At 39.8% G+C, this 16,833-nt stretch overlaps 1 protein-coding gene across 9 annotated transcripts in view; it reads left to right on the top strand.

Moving 5' to 3' along the window:
• Nucleotides 1-16,833, top strand: part of KCNIP1 (potassium voltage-gated channel interacting protein 1) — a 780,527-nt gene that overhangs the window by 719,043 nt on the left and 44,651 nt on the right. Inside the window, exon 2 of one of the 9 annotated variants that reach the window (XM_074960691.1) lies at nt 6,832-6,864. The exons of 7 other annotated variants lie outside the window; for them this stretch is intronic. In XM_074960691.1, coding sequence (XP_074816792.1) covers nt 6,832-6,864 — 33 coding nt within the window. Of the gene's footprint in view, nt 1-6,831; nt 6,865-9,553; nt 9,671-16,833 lie in introns of all 9 variants that reach the window. One more of the 9 variants, XM_074960695.1, reaches the window with a different exon arrangement.

Genomic DNA, 16,833 nt, shown 5'->3' on the forward strand with positions numbered 1-16,833 from the left:
ACTGGGATAAAGATAATATAGGCATGCCCTGCTGAGACTGGCTTGACAGAGACTATATGAAACCACTCCTTATCCCATCTCCTCCCTGTCATTCTCAGCAGTCTGTCTGGAACAAAAGGATTCTCAGCTCCGTAAGTCATGTTCTGAACTTGGAGGATGTCACTGTTCAGGCTGGTGAACATCAGTATGGTCTGGACAGAAATGTAGCCAATGGGAAGATAACACCTTCACAATAGTATAGAAAAAGTTGTTATGGCCTAGCTGGATTAATAAACTGAATACCCATCAGATAATGTAAAGTGGGCACTCCTGAATGGATGAAATGTGTCTCTGTTTCTTCACCCACATCCTGGGACTGGGTACACCATCCCTCACACCAACCCTGTAGAAATTATCGAGCTTGAGAGCAAGATTTTCAAACTAATGAATTTGGGTGCCCAACTTGAGAAGACTTTAAAGGGCTCTGATTTTTAGAAAGCACTGAGCCACCTACCCTCTAAAGATCAGGCCCCCTTTAAGGTATTGCAAGTTTGGAGACCCAAAATCCCTAGTGGCTTTGGCAAATGTGCGCCCAGGATCTGTATATTGCTTTTCCACAGAGCCACCTTTAAAAGGAAGTTTAAGGCTGCTGAGGCTACTCTTCCAGGGAATGGGGCTCATGGAGTTGGTATGGAAGCACAAAACCTCTGATCAGATGCCCTTTGAATGATTTGAGGATGGGCAATAAGGGGCTGTGTGTGGTATTTACTCCATGATGGTTCTGTAAGGATGCTGCTCTTTCTCACATGTTAGAGGGTCCTGTAGCCTGTAGAAAGAACAACACTCATAAAGTCTGCAGCTGAGGCAAAAGTTGGAGAAACTAATGCTTATTATGGACCCACTCTCACATTGCTTACTGAAATGGAACACCTAATGAGCATCGGGTGTTGGATCTAGCCCAAAATGGAGTGTGTTCTTCAGAGTCCCATATGGACCTTTCTGTTGATCTCTGTAGAGCATCCAGCTTAGTGATTGATTAACATTTGGAGGAGAGACATAGGTTAGCCCATCAATATCTGAGAGAAGAAAGAACCATCTCAGAACATTAGTAAATCCACACAAGAATCCTCACCAAAAATATTAGCCATCAGACAATTAATTTGAAGTCTTCCTAGGCTCTAGACAGTCTCTTCATTTTGAGACAGTTTGAAGCTCTCCATTTAACCCACTAGAATTCAGTGTCTTTATTTTATTCTCTTTCCCTTTCATGGTCTAAATTACAAAATTTTAGTAATCAAATATACTTTGTGCTTCAATATCTAAGAGCAGAGATTGACTGTCCTGCTGCGTAAAAATGGGGATCAACAGCAGGATATTTTAACTGCCTTCTTTTTTTATTGCTCTTTGATGTTCATTTAGTCTTTGCTTCATTTGCCTAATTGTCTTTCTAAGCCATGGGGGATATTTCAAAAAGTAAACCATGGGTGGGTAGATGAACAAATAATCAAACCCTTTGGTTCAAAAGATGGCTTGCAATGATAAACAGATCCCCAGAGTCACTTGTTGGGGATAATTTTTACACCCCATTGCTGTAATCAAGAAAGGATCCAGACTACATATGCAGAAATTTTCCTACAATGGTCAGTTTTGCTGGGTTGCAATACATGAAGCGCCCAGGGATCGGAACTTCCCTTGAGTTTGTCTTAGCCAGGAAACCCACTGAAAGACACTGTATCTGCAAAACTATTAGTAATGTTTCTGAATGACCATGACAATTAAGTCCCATAAGATAAATATTAATAAGTATTTTCGTACATTTTTGTGTTTGTTACTCTATTACCTACCTTTCTGAAGGAGGTCTTACTACTCAGTCATACCAACAGTTATGCCCAAGGTCATGGCAACTACTAGAATGAAGTTAGAGCAACTGCAGAGACTGCTATAATTTACAGCAGTTTGGCATGGCCATCAACGGACTAATCCACAGCACAAAATAGTTGGAAGCATAAAGCACTTTGGCAGCTTCCCCCAACAGTACCTCCTCCTCCTTGACCACTTTCTCAGCATGTCCATAGACTGTGGGTTATGCAGGGCTGCTGTTACGCTGTTCTTGCACTGGGAGAGTTCCCAGTACCACGCTAGCTCTGTGGCCTCTTTTGGATGGCTGAGCCACTGTAAAGGGGCCAGTGATTCCAGAACCAGGCCCAGTAGGTTTGATTATGATATAAATCTACTGGAGTCACTGGGGCTACACCAATCTGAAACTGGTGGGAATGTTAAATCAGACCTAATGTTCTATTAACTTGTGGATACCATAACTCTCATAAAAAAGAACTGTTAGATTCTCTTGTTTTTCACCCATTACTTCATCAGATCACTGAGACTTAGTGGTTTCTATCAGGTAGAAATAACATGTGAAGTGGTGTTCTTGAAAGTCAGACCCCATTGCACATCACTCACTAATAGTTGGCTTACAGGCATTACCTAGCTGGGCTGGACTTGGTAAATTAGAGACAAATTGCAGCCTCCCAGAGCCAGCAAGTACCCTAGCTGTGAAAAGGTTTCTACTTACACCAATCTACATCCTAATAAGAACATTGTCTTGGAGATGGCAGTGCTTAAGAGCTTTATATTATTACACAGATTTTTATTTTTGCTAGGGACTCAATATGGCGCCCTAAGGTATAAACTTGTACCAAGCTAAAACAATATAAACTTGGGGAAATTATCCTTTAAGATCTAGGTAAAAAGCACAATGTTGAATTATTTTCTTAACGCTACCCTGTGTCAATCTGAGCTACCTTCGGTGCAGAGAGATGCATAAAATTGAATTGAAGATGTGATGCAGAACATATTCAGCTTTTCACTTTAACAGACTGAAACTAAAGGTGCTGCTAGATTCTGTGGTCTGTGAAATACGGATATTGTAGGAAATACATTAGCTTAATAAACCATGCAAAAATTATTCAACTGTGTAGAGAGCTGCGATGTAAATGTTGTTCATTTTTATTTCATTTTTACTGAGACTGGTGTGGTGCCAAATGGCATTGCATCATTTTTTTTCAATATACAAAGTGTGCTGTCCCTGTTTAAAAGACAGGGACACAATCAAAAGAGTTTAGGGCTTCTATTATCATTAATAGTGTAAACTGATACTGTTGTGACTCTGCAGGCAAAGTCAAACGTATTTAAATAATACAGGGAAACACTGAGAAATGGAACATTTTCATTCTACCCCATTCTCAAGATACTTCAAAACTAAATAGGACTGGAAAGGCGGGAGCACTTGAAAAGAATTGTTCACCCACAGATATGTTTCTAGTGCAGGATGGGATGGGGCAGTGGCTTAGAGATTGTAATTGCCAAAAGTAAGGTGAGACCCTCATATAATTGCATATCTCCAGTCAGTTGTGTCCCCTCACTAGATGTAAATTAATCAAGTTAAAATCCTGCCTTATTTTGTTCAACAGAGTATGTAGGTGCCCTTTAATCACTTGTGCAAGCAACAGGGCAGGAACTGTCCATAGCATATAGGAAAGGTGGGTTGCTAACCGAGGGTTTGTCCAGTCCCCACTAAATCAGCTAGTGTGCATCCCCAGAAAATCAGCTAGCGCTGGTAGGCAAATGGTGTATGTATGCATGTATTATTCCTGCTCAGAGAAGCAGCAAAATGCATCACATAGCATGGTTCCCAACTATCTTTGAAAACTACTGTATCACAAGTAATGAAGTTATCTGATATTTTATGTTTTGCTGTAACTTCCACAGTACAGCTGTGCCCTGGAGGCTTTTGTATGGGGGTTCCATGTGTTTGGATCTCCAAAGTGCTGTTATACAAAATGAGCAAAGATAAACTGAAAATCTTTGCAGTTATTCAGGAGATGCATAGAGGCATTCTCCACAGGAGACGAAGTAAGCACATGTATTAGCTAGTCTTTCAGTGGCACCTTGTTACTGTTAGGATGAACTGCTGTAGCTCACAGGTGGTGTTGCAGAATGGAAGTTCAGGATTGGGAATTCACAGCAAGGATCTTTCTAGTAAGGTGGAAGAAGGCATAAAAAGAGAGATAATGACATCATAACTTGGCCTCTCCCCTCTCCCCCCAACTCAACACTGGGAACAACATCTGGAGGACAAAGACTTTGAACTGCGGAACTTTGGTCCCAGGCTGAAAGGTAGTCCCAGCCTGTGTATTGAGGAACTGTAACCTACCTGCTTGTATCATCTGTCAGGGTGAGAAAAGCTGTTTGATTCAACTCTTGCTTAGACTAAAAGTTTAGGCTTTAGAATGAATGTTCACTTTTTATTTTCTTAAGGTAACTATTCTGGCCTTTATGCCTATCACTTATAATCACTTAAAACTGATCTTTCTATAGTTAATAAACTTATTTTAATGTTTTATCCTTACCAGTGAGTTTGTCTAAAGTGCTTAGCAAATCTCAGTTCAGGGTACAAATGCTTGTGCATATCTACTTTCCTATGAAGAAGTGGTGAACTAGGTAATGAGCTTACACTGGCCAGGCTTCTGACCAGTGCAAGATGGTACAGTTCCGGGGTGCAAGACAAGGGAATTGAGGGAATTGGCTGGAGCCTCTCTATTGTGGGTTCATTCGTGGCTGGTAGAAGCATTCATGTAACTCAGTTGGGTGTGTCCCAAGGGATAAGAAATGGATTCTGATATTTCACATTCAGCTATTTGCATTTGGGCTTCTGAGGAACCTTCTCCTTGTTGGGTGATGTATTGTCTTTGTCTCTGGGTTTTAGGGTTGTTACTTTACACCACTGCTTTCTTTTCACGTTCTTATGAAAACTTTCATGGACATTGTCTGCACCTCTGCTATTTCTCTGAAGGTCCTTTTCAAAACTGTATGTGTTTTTACATCTATCCCCAGAACTTGATTCAGTGCCTATGTATGCTACACAATGAAATATATATGGGGGGGGAGGAGGAGGGAGCATGTGACGTTACAGACTCAGTTAGCATCAGATTCATTTTTCATCTTGGTGTGTGGTTGGTTTGTTCAGTAGCCCTCACTTTATTTCTTGAGGGGTATAGCACAGAGAATAATTGAGAATGAGCTGGACTTTGGCAGTTTTTTCTGAAGAGAAAGCTATTATACAATTGCAGAAAAATATGTAAAAGTATTAAAAATAATAATTTGTGTTTAAATGAATCAATTAGGTCTAGGGCCAGATACTAAATTATTTCCATCCCTGCAAGCATTAAATATGCAATCACAACTATAATTCTAAAGGCTTTGTCATCTAATCATGTTGTCTGCACCCCAGTCTAGAACTAGCTGAAACCCCATCCATCAAGCTGGGCTCAGGGGAGAGTGAAATAGGAAAGCTTGTGATGATTGCCTAGCTCTCAGCCCCTTTCCTGTAACGGTTCAACAACTGAATAATATATTTGGGCAACATGAATAAAAATGTAAGCTCACCTTTGCCTTGTCGTGGGTCCTTATAATTCCATTTGTCCTTTTGAAAGGGAGGGGATGTCTGCTTGTGTTTTTTACAAGAATTCAATGTTACTCCATGAAATTCAGCCTGGCCTAAGGATTTTAGGGGGCAGATCTTCAGCTCGTGTAAGTTCATCAATGGAGCTATGAGAACAGTAAGGGCAGGCACAGATATGCCGTAGCAGCACCGGCTTCCTTCACACACACTTCCTTGCCCATACAGCTTACCTGCAGGGCTGCTCCCATAGGGATGAGCTTGTGTGGTTTGGTGTCTATGGCCCATTTGATCTTTGGCCTCAAACTGGCAAGGGAATTCCTACCTAACTCAGATATAATTCAGATGGTGACACATTCACCTATCAGCAGCAGCTGAGCAAGTTGTGCTCGTTTGTGTGTTCTGTTAGTCCACAAGAGATCCTTCTGGTGGTGCACAGTGATTGGCCAGGAAGAGATCAGGTGTTCGGAACTGGAGAATGTGATGAAGGGGAACATAGGAAAGCACTGCATACAATTTAGGTATTTTTGTGTGGCACTAACTAAATGGAAGCTAAGAAAACAAATGGAAGCTGAACTGACCCAGAGGTAGGAGCTTCACAGCATGGAATGAAGGCCGGGAAACTTGTGTACATTGATATACTGAGAAATGCTCTAAAGATCTACGTGACTCTTCATAAATGGTTGCAGACCAAATCTAAGGTAAAGAGAGTGAGACAAAGTGGAACTAAATACAGTTCTAAAACAAACAAAAAAAGCCAACCTAACTCTTTTTGTTTAAACCTAATTTACTAATAACACTTCCTCCCAAGGTGCATGAGAATTGCATCAAATTACTGTGCTACAAGTGTGGTGACTCTGAACAGGCCACCAGCCCCATGGACTTCGTTATTCCTCCACTAACCGATTTTCATTTCTACAGTCAAAGAAGTATTCTGACCAGGATGAGGAAGAAGAAGATGCAAGGCTCCCACCATTGGAAAAAGGGAGCCCTTCTGTCCAAACTTTTAAGATTGCATGAGGGGGAGGATTTGCTCTCAGAAGCGCTCAGTATCAGAACGTATTGCTCCTTCGGTGTCATGTTGCATCCCCACCTCATTGATCTCTGCCACTGATCGCATGGTTGCATGACCATTGCACATCTTCCTTCATGCAACTTCCTGTGTTTCATTGTCATATAGGGGAGAGGGAACCCTGACTTCCTTTACTGCCCTTCTGCATAAGAGAGAGAAGCAACGGACTGAGATATGGCACATCCAAATAAGAACCAGAAGATCCCGGATCTCTTTAAGGGCCCATCCAGCTTCACTTAAAAAAACAAAAACAAAAAACAAGACAATAGTGTATATGGTTTTAATTTTATTTTTGTTAAATTGTTTTCTTACTTTTTCCTAGACTTCGCCCGATGGTCTTACCTGTCTCAGAGAGGTAAAATTTAAACCAATTTGACTATCTTGGTCATTTAACTTTCAAAGGAAGCATTTTCCTAAGCAAGAGCAAGGTACTACTTGATCAGCTCTGCTCCCCCTTCACATGTTTGTTAGCAAATGAAGTAAAGGTGGTTGAAGATTACTTACCTCCCAGGGTATATTTTCAGGTTGCGCAGTTCCCCGTACCTGGGTAAGAAGTGTCCTGTGTGTAGCCAGAATCTGCAGTCATCCAACATTCTTCTTTCTGTTCCATGATTTATTCTTTGATGTACTGTGCAGCGTTAGATGCAGCAGGTTAGTTCATTTATTTAGGGCTTCGTTTGGTACAAGTGGAAACCGCCTACAAATGTGTAGAGTAATTCTTCTCCCTGCCCCCTTTCATTCAGACTTACCCTGACTTTCACTTATAATTCACCCTGTGGAAAAAAGCTGGGAATTTAGAAGAAAGGCAGAGAAGAACATAAGGTCTTGATCCAAAACCCACTGGAATCAATGGGAGGACTCATACTGATCTCGATGATCTTGGGAATGCATAGAGTGAATACGGAAAGTGTATAAAATAATTTCAGAGCACCTTCCACAGTTCAAAGTGTGGAGAGAACAAGTGTCTGAATCATTCCAGCTCTCCTGCATATAAAAGAATTAAATGTACCAAAAGGAAATAGAAGGCAAAGTGTTTGTGAATAAGATAAGTTTTCATGGGTCATTGCAAGTATTAGCAAAAGGATTCCCAGACTGTATTTTCCTATGTTCTATGTCACATTTTAATACAACCTTTCTCCACAGTTGGTTTTCACCAAGGCTCTTACAGGCATCATATGCTCATTAAGCTTAATTGTTTGTGTAATTAATTTCAGTGCTGTTGATTTAGTGGGGAAAATGAAGCTGAAATGATCTTTGATGTTTCCAAGAAATGGGGTGGATATTGAGAGGCCAATGTAGAAACAAAAAGGAATTAGAGTCTCTTTGGTATAGAAATTAATCTCTCCAACCAGGCAATAATAATGATTTATTAATAAATTATAGTTCAACTTTAATTAAATATGTTTCATATTAAATTTATATTTTAGTGGGTACTTGATGCAATTTTTTAATTAACATTTACCATGAGGAAATTCTACTTAACCCTTTCCAGGTTGTGTGATACATCAATATGACTTCCTAATCCGTCACTTAAACTGGAAGTCTGGAAAACATCATAGTTTGTTGACTTCCATGGGAGTAGGATCGAGCCCATAGCTGACTCCCAATCTAGTTCTGCAAGCATACCCAATTGTACGTGTTTGCCGGATCAGGCCAAAAACTGAGAGTTGACCACACAAGTTAGTGTGCAGCAAGCCAGGGTGTGAATCTACAGCATACTAGCTTGCCATGCAGTCCCTGCTACCACATACTGAAAGCTCTGTAGTGCACTTTGATGTACTGCTCTTTGAAATGGGAGTAACTCAAAGTGGACTACAGAACTGTTAGTGTGCCTGAAGCAGGGTCCACAGAGTGAGTTTCTGTGCAGCAAGCTAATGCACTGTAGACTATCACCCTCACTTGCTACGACTAACTCGCCATGTAGACAAGCCCCAAGGCTCGCTTCTTCTATTTATGCAAACACTTACTACTGGGAGTAGAGCTTATTAATGTTGAAACCTCACTTAACTTCAGCGAGACCACTCATTGGGGTTTTGAAACCATACATTTCAAAGTTCTTGACAAAGGAACATATCATTATCACCATTTTTCTGATGGGGAAACTAAGGTGACATGTCTTGACATAGGTTATGTACCCAGATCAGCAGTAAAGCGGTGTTTGATGCTCAAGAGAGTACTGCTTCACAAGAGTTTACTGACTGTGGCATGGCTTGAAACATCTTTATTCAAGATTTTGCCCTATTAGGGACAACCACTCAGTCACTTATTTTGGTTGGTTACAGTGACCGTGGCAGGGGGCTGTTTATACAACTTGTTGTGACACTATATCTGAGTCTAACATCTGCCACATGCCCAAGTGATGTTGTTGCTGATTTCATCTGAGGAGACTGATGGGTCTATTTATTTATTAAGTGTATCTTTACCCAGAACATTGATTAGGCATTCTTTCATAGTTTGCAAAATAAGTAAATAAATGTACTTGAATATTTAATCCCAACAAAGTTTTTGAAAGCAGCGGTATCTTATTTTCAGACTGGTGGTATATTATCTGCCCTCTAGTGGTAGAAGTAGTGAATTAATGAATGTTTTTCTATTTCATGGATACTGCCTGCCATGGTAACTGATTGTTCTGTTTGACCTGGAAATATGTAGGCGAATGTCTGATATGCATTACATTTTTAGAAATTAAAATTAATTAACAAAGGAAATTCAATAAATGGCTTTTTGTCTAATATGACAGTTAAACATTTTTCTTTTCTTGAAGGACATGATATAGAAGCCTTAATTCTAGTGGCACTGAAAGATTTGTGGGGAAAGATGAAATATTGGACCCACTTCTGCTCACCTGGAAATCAATGGATTTTTTTTCCTTTGGTGTCAGTGGGAGCAGGATTGTACCCTTCTGTCAGATCTTGGGTATAAATAGCGAGTTCCATTTGTGCTTGAAAAAATCTTTTTCCCCCATGATGAAATTATATATTTTGTCAGGATGTGTGTGGATGTGTACATAGGTTGACAATTTGATGTTATTTTGGCTCTTACAGAAAGAGGCTTAAATTATTCTCTTCTGATACTGGAGATTTACAAAAATGTAAATTCCATTCAGTGTCGTTTACAACGGTGAAATTCACTTTGAGAGACTCATTTTCAAGGGGATCTAGGTAAGGAAATGCTCAAATTTTAAAGGTAACAAAGGTATCATTAGAATCAATATAGGAGATTATAAATCAGATCTGAAAAACAAACCCTGTTAAATAATTTCCAAACTGTGTGTGTAGTTAAAATATCATGTTTGATCTATTTTAAGGAAAACTCCATCTCCATTCTCAAGCAAACAGCAAAAGCAATAGAATGCAATAATCTTCACCAGCAGCAATCCATAAAACATTCATGCTTATGTAACAGTGTCAGGGTTTTTATTCTTTGTAAAGTAAAGCCACTATTTATTCAGTTTGATATATGAAAAAAATACATATACCAAAAATTACAGTCTTGACCAGTAAGAAAATCTCCTCTTACCCCCATCCACCAGGCTAATAATGCCCTCTCCTGTCTCTTACAGGCATTTTTCTTACTGAAAAAGAAAGATAAGTTTTCCAATATGCCCTTAAGGTCAGTAGGCTCTGGCTCCTTTCCATTAAGAGGAAAGCAAATTCCAGAGTGGAAGGTACTGCTGCCAATCCCACCTGTTTAAACCAGTTTGCTCTTAGCAAGTAACAAGTAAGTTAAGATGCTGAAGCTATGGCATGGCATGAGGATCTTTCAAGGTTACAGGACTCCGACCAATTTGATCTGTATTCATAAAAAATACTAACGAATTACATCCAGAAACATAACTAAGAAAAAATAACCTAGATAGAGCTACTATAATGCAGGTGCATAACTGGTTGGAAAACTACTCCCAGAGAGTAGTTATCAGTGGTTCACAGTCAAGCTGGAAGGGAATAACAAAAGGGGTCCCACAGGGATCAGTTCTGGGTCCGGTTCTACTCAATATCTTCATTAATGATTTAGATAATAGCGTAGAGACTACACTTATAAAGTTTGCGGACGATACCAACCTGGAAGGGGTTGCAAGTGCTTTGGAGGATAATTCAAAATGATCTGGACAAACTGGAGAAATGTTCTGAAGTAAATAGGATGAAATTCAATAAGGACAAATGCAAAGTACTCTGTTTAGGAAGGAACAATCAGCCACACACATACAAAATGGGAAATGACTGCCTAGGAAGGAGTACTGCAGAAAGGGATCTGGGGGTCATAGTGGACCACAAGCTAAATCTGAGTCAACAGTGTAACACTGTTGCAAGAAATGCAGACATCATTCTGGGATATATTAAGGAGTGTTGTAAGCAAGACATGAGAAGTAATTATTCTGCTCTACTCTGTGCTAACAAGGCCTCAGCTGGAGTATTGTGTCCACTTCTGGGTGCCACATTTCAGGAAAGATGTGGACAAATTGGAGAAAGTCCAGAGGAGAGCAACACAAATAATAAAAGATCTAGAAAACATGACCTATGAGGAAAGATGGACAAAATTGGGTTTGCTCAGTCTGGAGAAGAGAAGACGGGGGGGGGGGGGCAGGACTGGAGGGGAAGAGAGATAAGTTTTCAAGTACATACAAGGTTGTTACAAGGAGAAGGGAGAAAATTGTTCTCTTTAATCTCTGAGGATAGGGCAAGAAGCAATGGGCTTAAATTGCAACAGAGTTGGTTTAGGTTGGACATTAGGAAAAACCTCCTAACTGTAAGGGTGGTTAAGCATTAGAACAAATTGCCTAGGGAAGTTGTAGAATCTCCATCATTGGAGGTTTTTAAGAACAGGCTAGATAAACACCTGTCAGGAATAGTCTAGTCATTACTTACTCCTACCTTGAGTGCCAGGGACTCGACTAGATGACCCCCTCGAGGTCCCTTCCAGTCCTACACTTCTATGATTCGATAAAGGAATAAATGCAGATCAGAGAGAACAGTTGTAATGTCTATTCTCTGCAAGAAGGACTGCTAAGCAAATGGATAATCACATTGTACACTTGGTGGAGTTTCCAGCTTGTCTTTAGAAATAGCTCCACATAGAGTCCACTGTAGAAGTGTCAAAGGCACAGATCACTGCTGCAAGATCTAGATCCAAAAGAAAAAGTTAGCAACATTAATCACTATGCACACATGGGGGAAACATACTGCTTAGTTACTATGGTTGTCTGTATCTTCAGCAGCTGCTGAGGGTCCCAACAAGAACTCCAGGTTGAGTAATTAAGTAAAACTGTCTGTTCAAGGACAACTTGCAAACAGGATAAGAGGCAGATTTCTCTAAATTAAGAATTATTCACCCTATTGTGTTAGTTAGTGTTCACTTAAGTAAGTGAGAGACCTGGCTTCCAAACTAAAAACTGGCAGGCTATGTTACGTAGGTTTCAAACTAGGTTGCGAGGGAGGGAGAGCTTTGATCTTACACCAAATATCTGGTTTATATTTCCAATTATAATGAACAAGATGATCTACAAATAAGATGTCTACAATGAACAGAGAACTACTTCATTGAAGAGCTATAGCTAAACACACATGCAAAGAGCATGATTAAAAGTTATGAATTACAGTGCTGCTGAATTATGATCCACATCTAGCCAGTTTTATTTAAATCTCTATAATGATTCTTACTGGTGGAATGTTCATCATGGTGAGTGCAGTAAGTTTTCATGGGTGAAACATAAAAGGAAAGAGGTGATAACGAAAGCAGTAGGAAATGGCATCAATGGAAAACAAAGAAAAAGCGCCAGGTTTCAGTTACAAATATTTTAGAGTGTCATGACCAACCATGACATTCAGAGTTATAGGGAACAGTACTTTGAGTATTCCTACTTGGGGTGACACATACAGCTAAATATGGATTCTCAGATAGATACGTCAGGAACAGGAAGTAGAGGAGAACTATGAGCCAGGAAATAGAAAATCCACCCAGAGGAGAACCCATCCAGGATGTATTCTTACCCATAGAGAGGAACTGGCTGAGATTTTGAGAGTACACAGTGACCACAAATTCCTGTCGACAAACAGTATTAAGAAATGGATTCATTGGGCACTTCAAAGTGTAAGAATTCAGTTGACTATTCTAAGATATCAGAAACCTAGGTCCTCAACAAATACTTATATGTGTGTGTATCCCTGAAGCTAAGAACATGTGTAGGTACAAAAATGAAGCAGTGAGGTTCTATAAAAGGACATATTAAATTCCATGAGTGTGGTAGATGACTGGAGCATGTTCAAACAAACATGAGAATTAAATTGCAAGAAATGTTGTTACCACTGAAAAACAGGAAACCAAAAGTGGTCAGTATGGCTTCATGAGCAATTTATTGAAAGACCTGGAAGTACAAAAAAAGCTGTACTACAAAGGGACAAAGTTGGAAGGAACCAGACAAGGTTAGTTAGTTAATCAAGGCTTGTGTGGAAAACATAAGGACTAAAAAAGAAGCACATTTAGTTAATGCTAACCAAATGAAATAAGGAGAACAAGTAAGGCTTTTACAACTTCATTTGGAGGGAAAGTAGGCACAATGAGGAGAGAGACCACACCAGTGACACGTCCAAAATGGATGAACTACCTGCTTGTTAAAAATCTTATTTTAACCAGAAAAAATAAAAAAGATGTATGGGAAATTAGGAAGAAAGGAAAACTTAGTCGATATAGCTACTGTTCTAAAAATAAGGTATGGGAATGAGTGGGAAAGATGAATAAATCATCATGTCTGCATGATAGATATCTCTGGGCTAACAAAATAATTAGCTAATGACATTATTAAACCACTGGCAATTATTTATTTAAAAGTGCTGAAGAACCAGTGATACACTCGAGGATTGGAAAAGAGCAACTGTGTTACAGAAATTTTTCTTTAAAAAAAAATCACTCCTGGCATTTAGTCTCCAGTAACACGATGGAATAAATATTGAGAGAAAACCTTGTGAGACACTCTTATGTTCACACATCACTAAAAAGTGAGATTCAGTGTAGGAAAAATGCAGCTTTGTACCTCTGAGGGTCAAACACACCCAATTTCTATACACAGAGATGTACTTGAAAAGCTGAGAGTCTGGAAAAGACTGAGCTGATGTGTGATAGCGGATAGCAAATTGGAGGTGTACATTTAATAAAGACAATGTGATTTAATGCAATATATTTAATAAAGACAATGTGATTTTTAGACGATATGCAGGAGCATTGTATCACAAATAAGAATATTGAGATTACCGTGATCAGATTCAGGAAAACGTTGATTGACCCAGAGAGAAATGAAGGAATAAAGGCCTGGAGAAACTGACCTAGAAATGAATGAAAAAAACTAAGCAATAACTAAAAAATGCTGTGAAAACACTGTAAGAATTTTGAAGAGTCTAAACAATGAAGGCCAAATTCTGTCCTTGAATACTCACGTGCAGCTTGTTAGGACTCCGCTGCCCTCCCTGGATTCTTGTCACGCAGACAGAAAGCAGAAGGCCAGAGTCCAAAGTGCAGGCAATGCAATGCCTGTTGGAGTTAACAAGGAAGCATAACCATAGCTCTGTACACCAGTAGAGCTTTTCCTTTTCCCCTCCTCCTTCTTAGCAGGTTTAATTATACTGGTAGTGCCTGTCCCTGGTCCCACCCCTTACGATTTATGGTCATGTTCCGTTTTGGAGGGTCTTGAGTCTGGAGGCTTCAGTACCAGAAGAGTGAGGTTGTGTTCTGGCCAAGGCTACTTTTTCTTTGGCTTTTTGTGTTTCTCATACTTTGCCACTCCCAGCTGCTTGCTTGACCTTGTCTTGGGAAAGGAGTCAAGGCAGTTGTATATTAATCTCCAACCATATCCAGCAACATTTTAGCTCTATTTCTTATCGTTTTTTATTATACCAAAAAAAAACCATCTTGTTGTAGGCAGAACCAACACACTTCTTTCTTCCTTGTTCACATATATTGATAAGGACATAAGGCACAAACAATTATATTTGAAAAACCTCAAAATTCTCTCTCCAGCAGATAAACAGGCCTAAATACTGTGACAGGGTCGGGCAGGATGGCTATAGGAGAGTAACAGAAGGCAGATATACAAGCCCCAGGCTAAGTAGGTCCCTTTTCCCTGGGTAAGGTAACAGGGAAGGTTCCAGAACAATCAGGAACCTTCTGGAGACAATTAAGACAGGCTGATTAGAACACCTGCAGCCAATCGAGAAGCTGCTAGAATCAATTAAGGCAGGCTAATCAAGGCACCTGGGTTTTAAAAAGGAGCTCACTTCAGTTTGTGGCGTGCGTGTGAGGAGCTGGGAGCAAGAGGCACTAGGAGCTGAGAGTGAGAACGTGGACTATTGGAAGACTGAGGTGTACAAGCATTATCAGACACCAGGAGGAAGGTCCTATGGTGAGGATAAAGAAGGTGTTGGGAGGAGGCCATGGGGAAATAGCCCAGGGAGTTGTAGCTGTCGCACAGCTATTCTAGGGGGCACTCTAGACAGCTGCATTCCACAGGGGCCTGGGTTGGAACCCGGAGTAGAGGGCGGGCCTGGGTTCCCCCCAAATCCTCCCAACTCCTGGTCAGACACAGGAGGAGTCGACCTGGACTGTGGGTTCAGAAAAACGGCCAAGCTGAGGGCTGCCGTGAAGCTCCAAGGCAAGCAAATCCGCCAGTAAGCGCAAGACCCACCAAGGTAGAGCAGGAACTTTGTCACAATGCATAAATAAATAAATATAAATATTACCATCACTAACACAGCTCTCATTGGCTGCCTGCATATAGGTGCACAACACCCCTACAGAGTTCATCTTTAAAAAGGGAGAGGGGGAGTTTATAAAGCCACCGGTGGAAATAACTATGAAAAATGGGATCCAACTGAGCAAAGTTCAAATGTAAATATCAGATGTATATAAAAAAAATATACTAATTGTGAGATCCATTGGAATAGTGGGGAATAGTTACTCACACAGGGAGCATTTGGAGGCTACGTCATTTTGGTCCTTTAAAAACCAGACTGGACAAAGTGATCATGAAACAGCTTTGAAGTGACAAAGGGAAGACAAAATAACACAGTAGGCCTTTTCTGTCTCTGCTGTATACAGTGTGATTCTGTGAAATGACGCTTGTTGTCCTGTCAGAATGACATCTTGTTGGTGTGTAATAGTAGAATGAACCCAAATGTTCAAATCCTCACCAAAGGAGAAGTGGATTATTATTATTAGGATATACCACATACTCTGGATTGATTTTACTATGAGAATTACTGTCTGCCATTTTCAGAATGTATGGGTTTGAAAATAGTTGATTCTATTTCAGTGTGGTCACATTTGTTTTGGTAAAGTTTCTAAATGCCTCTTGAAGGAAAGGATCTGGAAATTATAGAAATATGGGGCTGAAATGGATCTCAAGAGGTCATCTAGTGCAGGATGAGTAAGTAGAATGTGAAAGGGATAGCTCATACAGTCTTCATCATAGACTTGAGTGATAGATACTGATTCCTGAATGTAGAAAGGAATGTGTTTTTAAAAAGAATGGATTCTTATTTTCCCTAACCCTAGTCCTGGAATTTGTTAAAAAGAAAAAAGTTTAGAGAAGTTGAGCAACATAAGTGCAGGGGAATGGACTAGATGACCTCTCGAGGTCCCGTCCAGTTCTATGATTTCTTAGCATAAGGAGTGGAGAAAGTCATTATATACAGCAAAAATCTGCCTGACTTTTAATAATAAAATATCTGTCCTCTGGGACCAAAGGTTGTGAATTGGAAAGAATCTGTGCATTCAGGACAGGCTGAAATAGATGAATGACATTGATATTCCCATTGAATGAGGCTGGGATTTATCAAAATGTAGCATGTCACTACTGAAATATTGTGTTTACCAAGTATTCTTTGATATGGGAATATTTTTAATAGCTGGGATGCTGGTATTCATTCTTCAGTTCATACAAAATATGGTTTCATAAGCAAAAGAAATAAGTTTTTTAATCCCCAGGCCTTTAGACCTTATTCATTTAAAACAAACATGGGGCTGCAAATGAAGTTTTGCATAGGTAAAGTCTCCCAGATCTTTCCCTTTAGTTATTGTTTGTTTTTAGAATATGAATACCAAATACTAATTTAAGAAACTGATCGCCTAACAATGGAGAAACCAGTGATACTGTGAATACATAATTTTATAAATGGTATCAGTCTTCCAAAAATAATGAGTCAACCTGACAATTGCTTTCCAATGAGCCTGCCTTAAATCTTGCTGAAGTCACTTACAGCTGTGCCAAGGAGTTGTAAAAGGCTACCATCCTGACTTCATAGCATTTTTTAACTTCTTTTGCAAAGATGTAAATGAC

The sequence above is a fragment of the Natator depressus genome, chromosome 8, assembly GCF_965152275.1.
Source record: "Natator depressus isolate rNatDep1 chromosome 8, rNatDep2.hap1, whole genome shotgun sequence".
Taxonomy (NCBI): Eukaryota; Metazoa; Chordata; order Testudines; family Cheloniidae; genus Natator; species Natator depressus.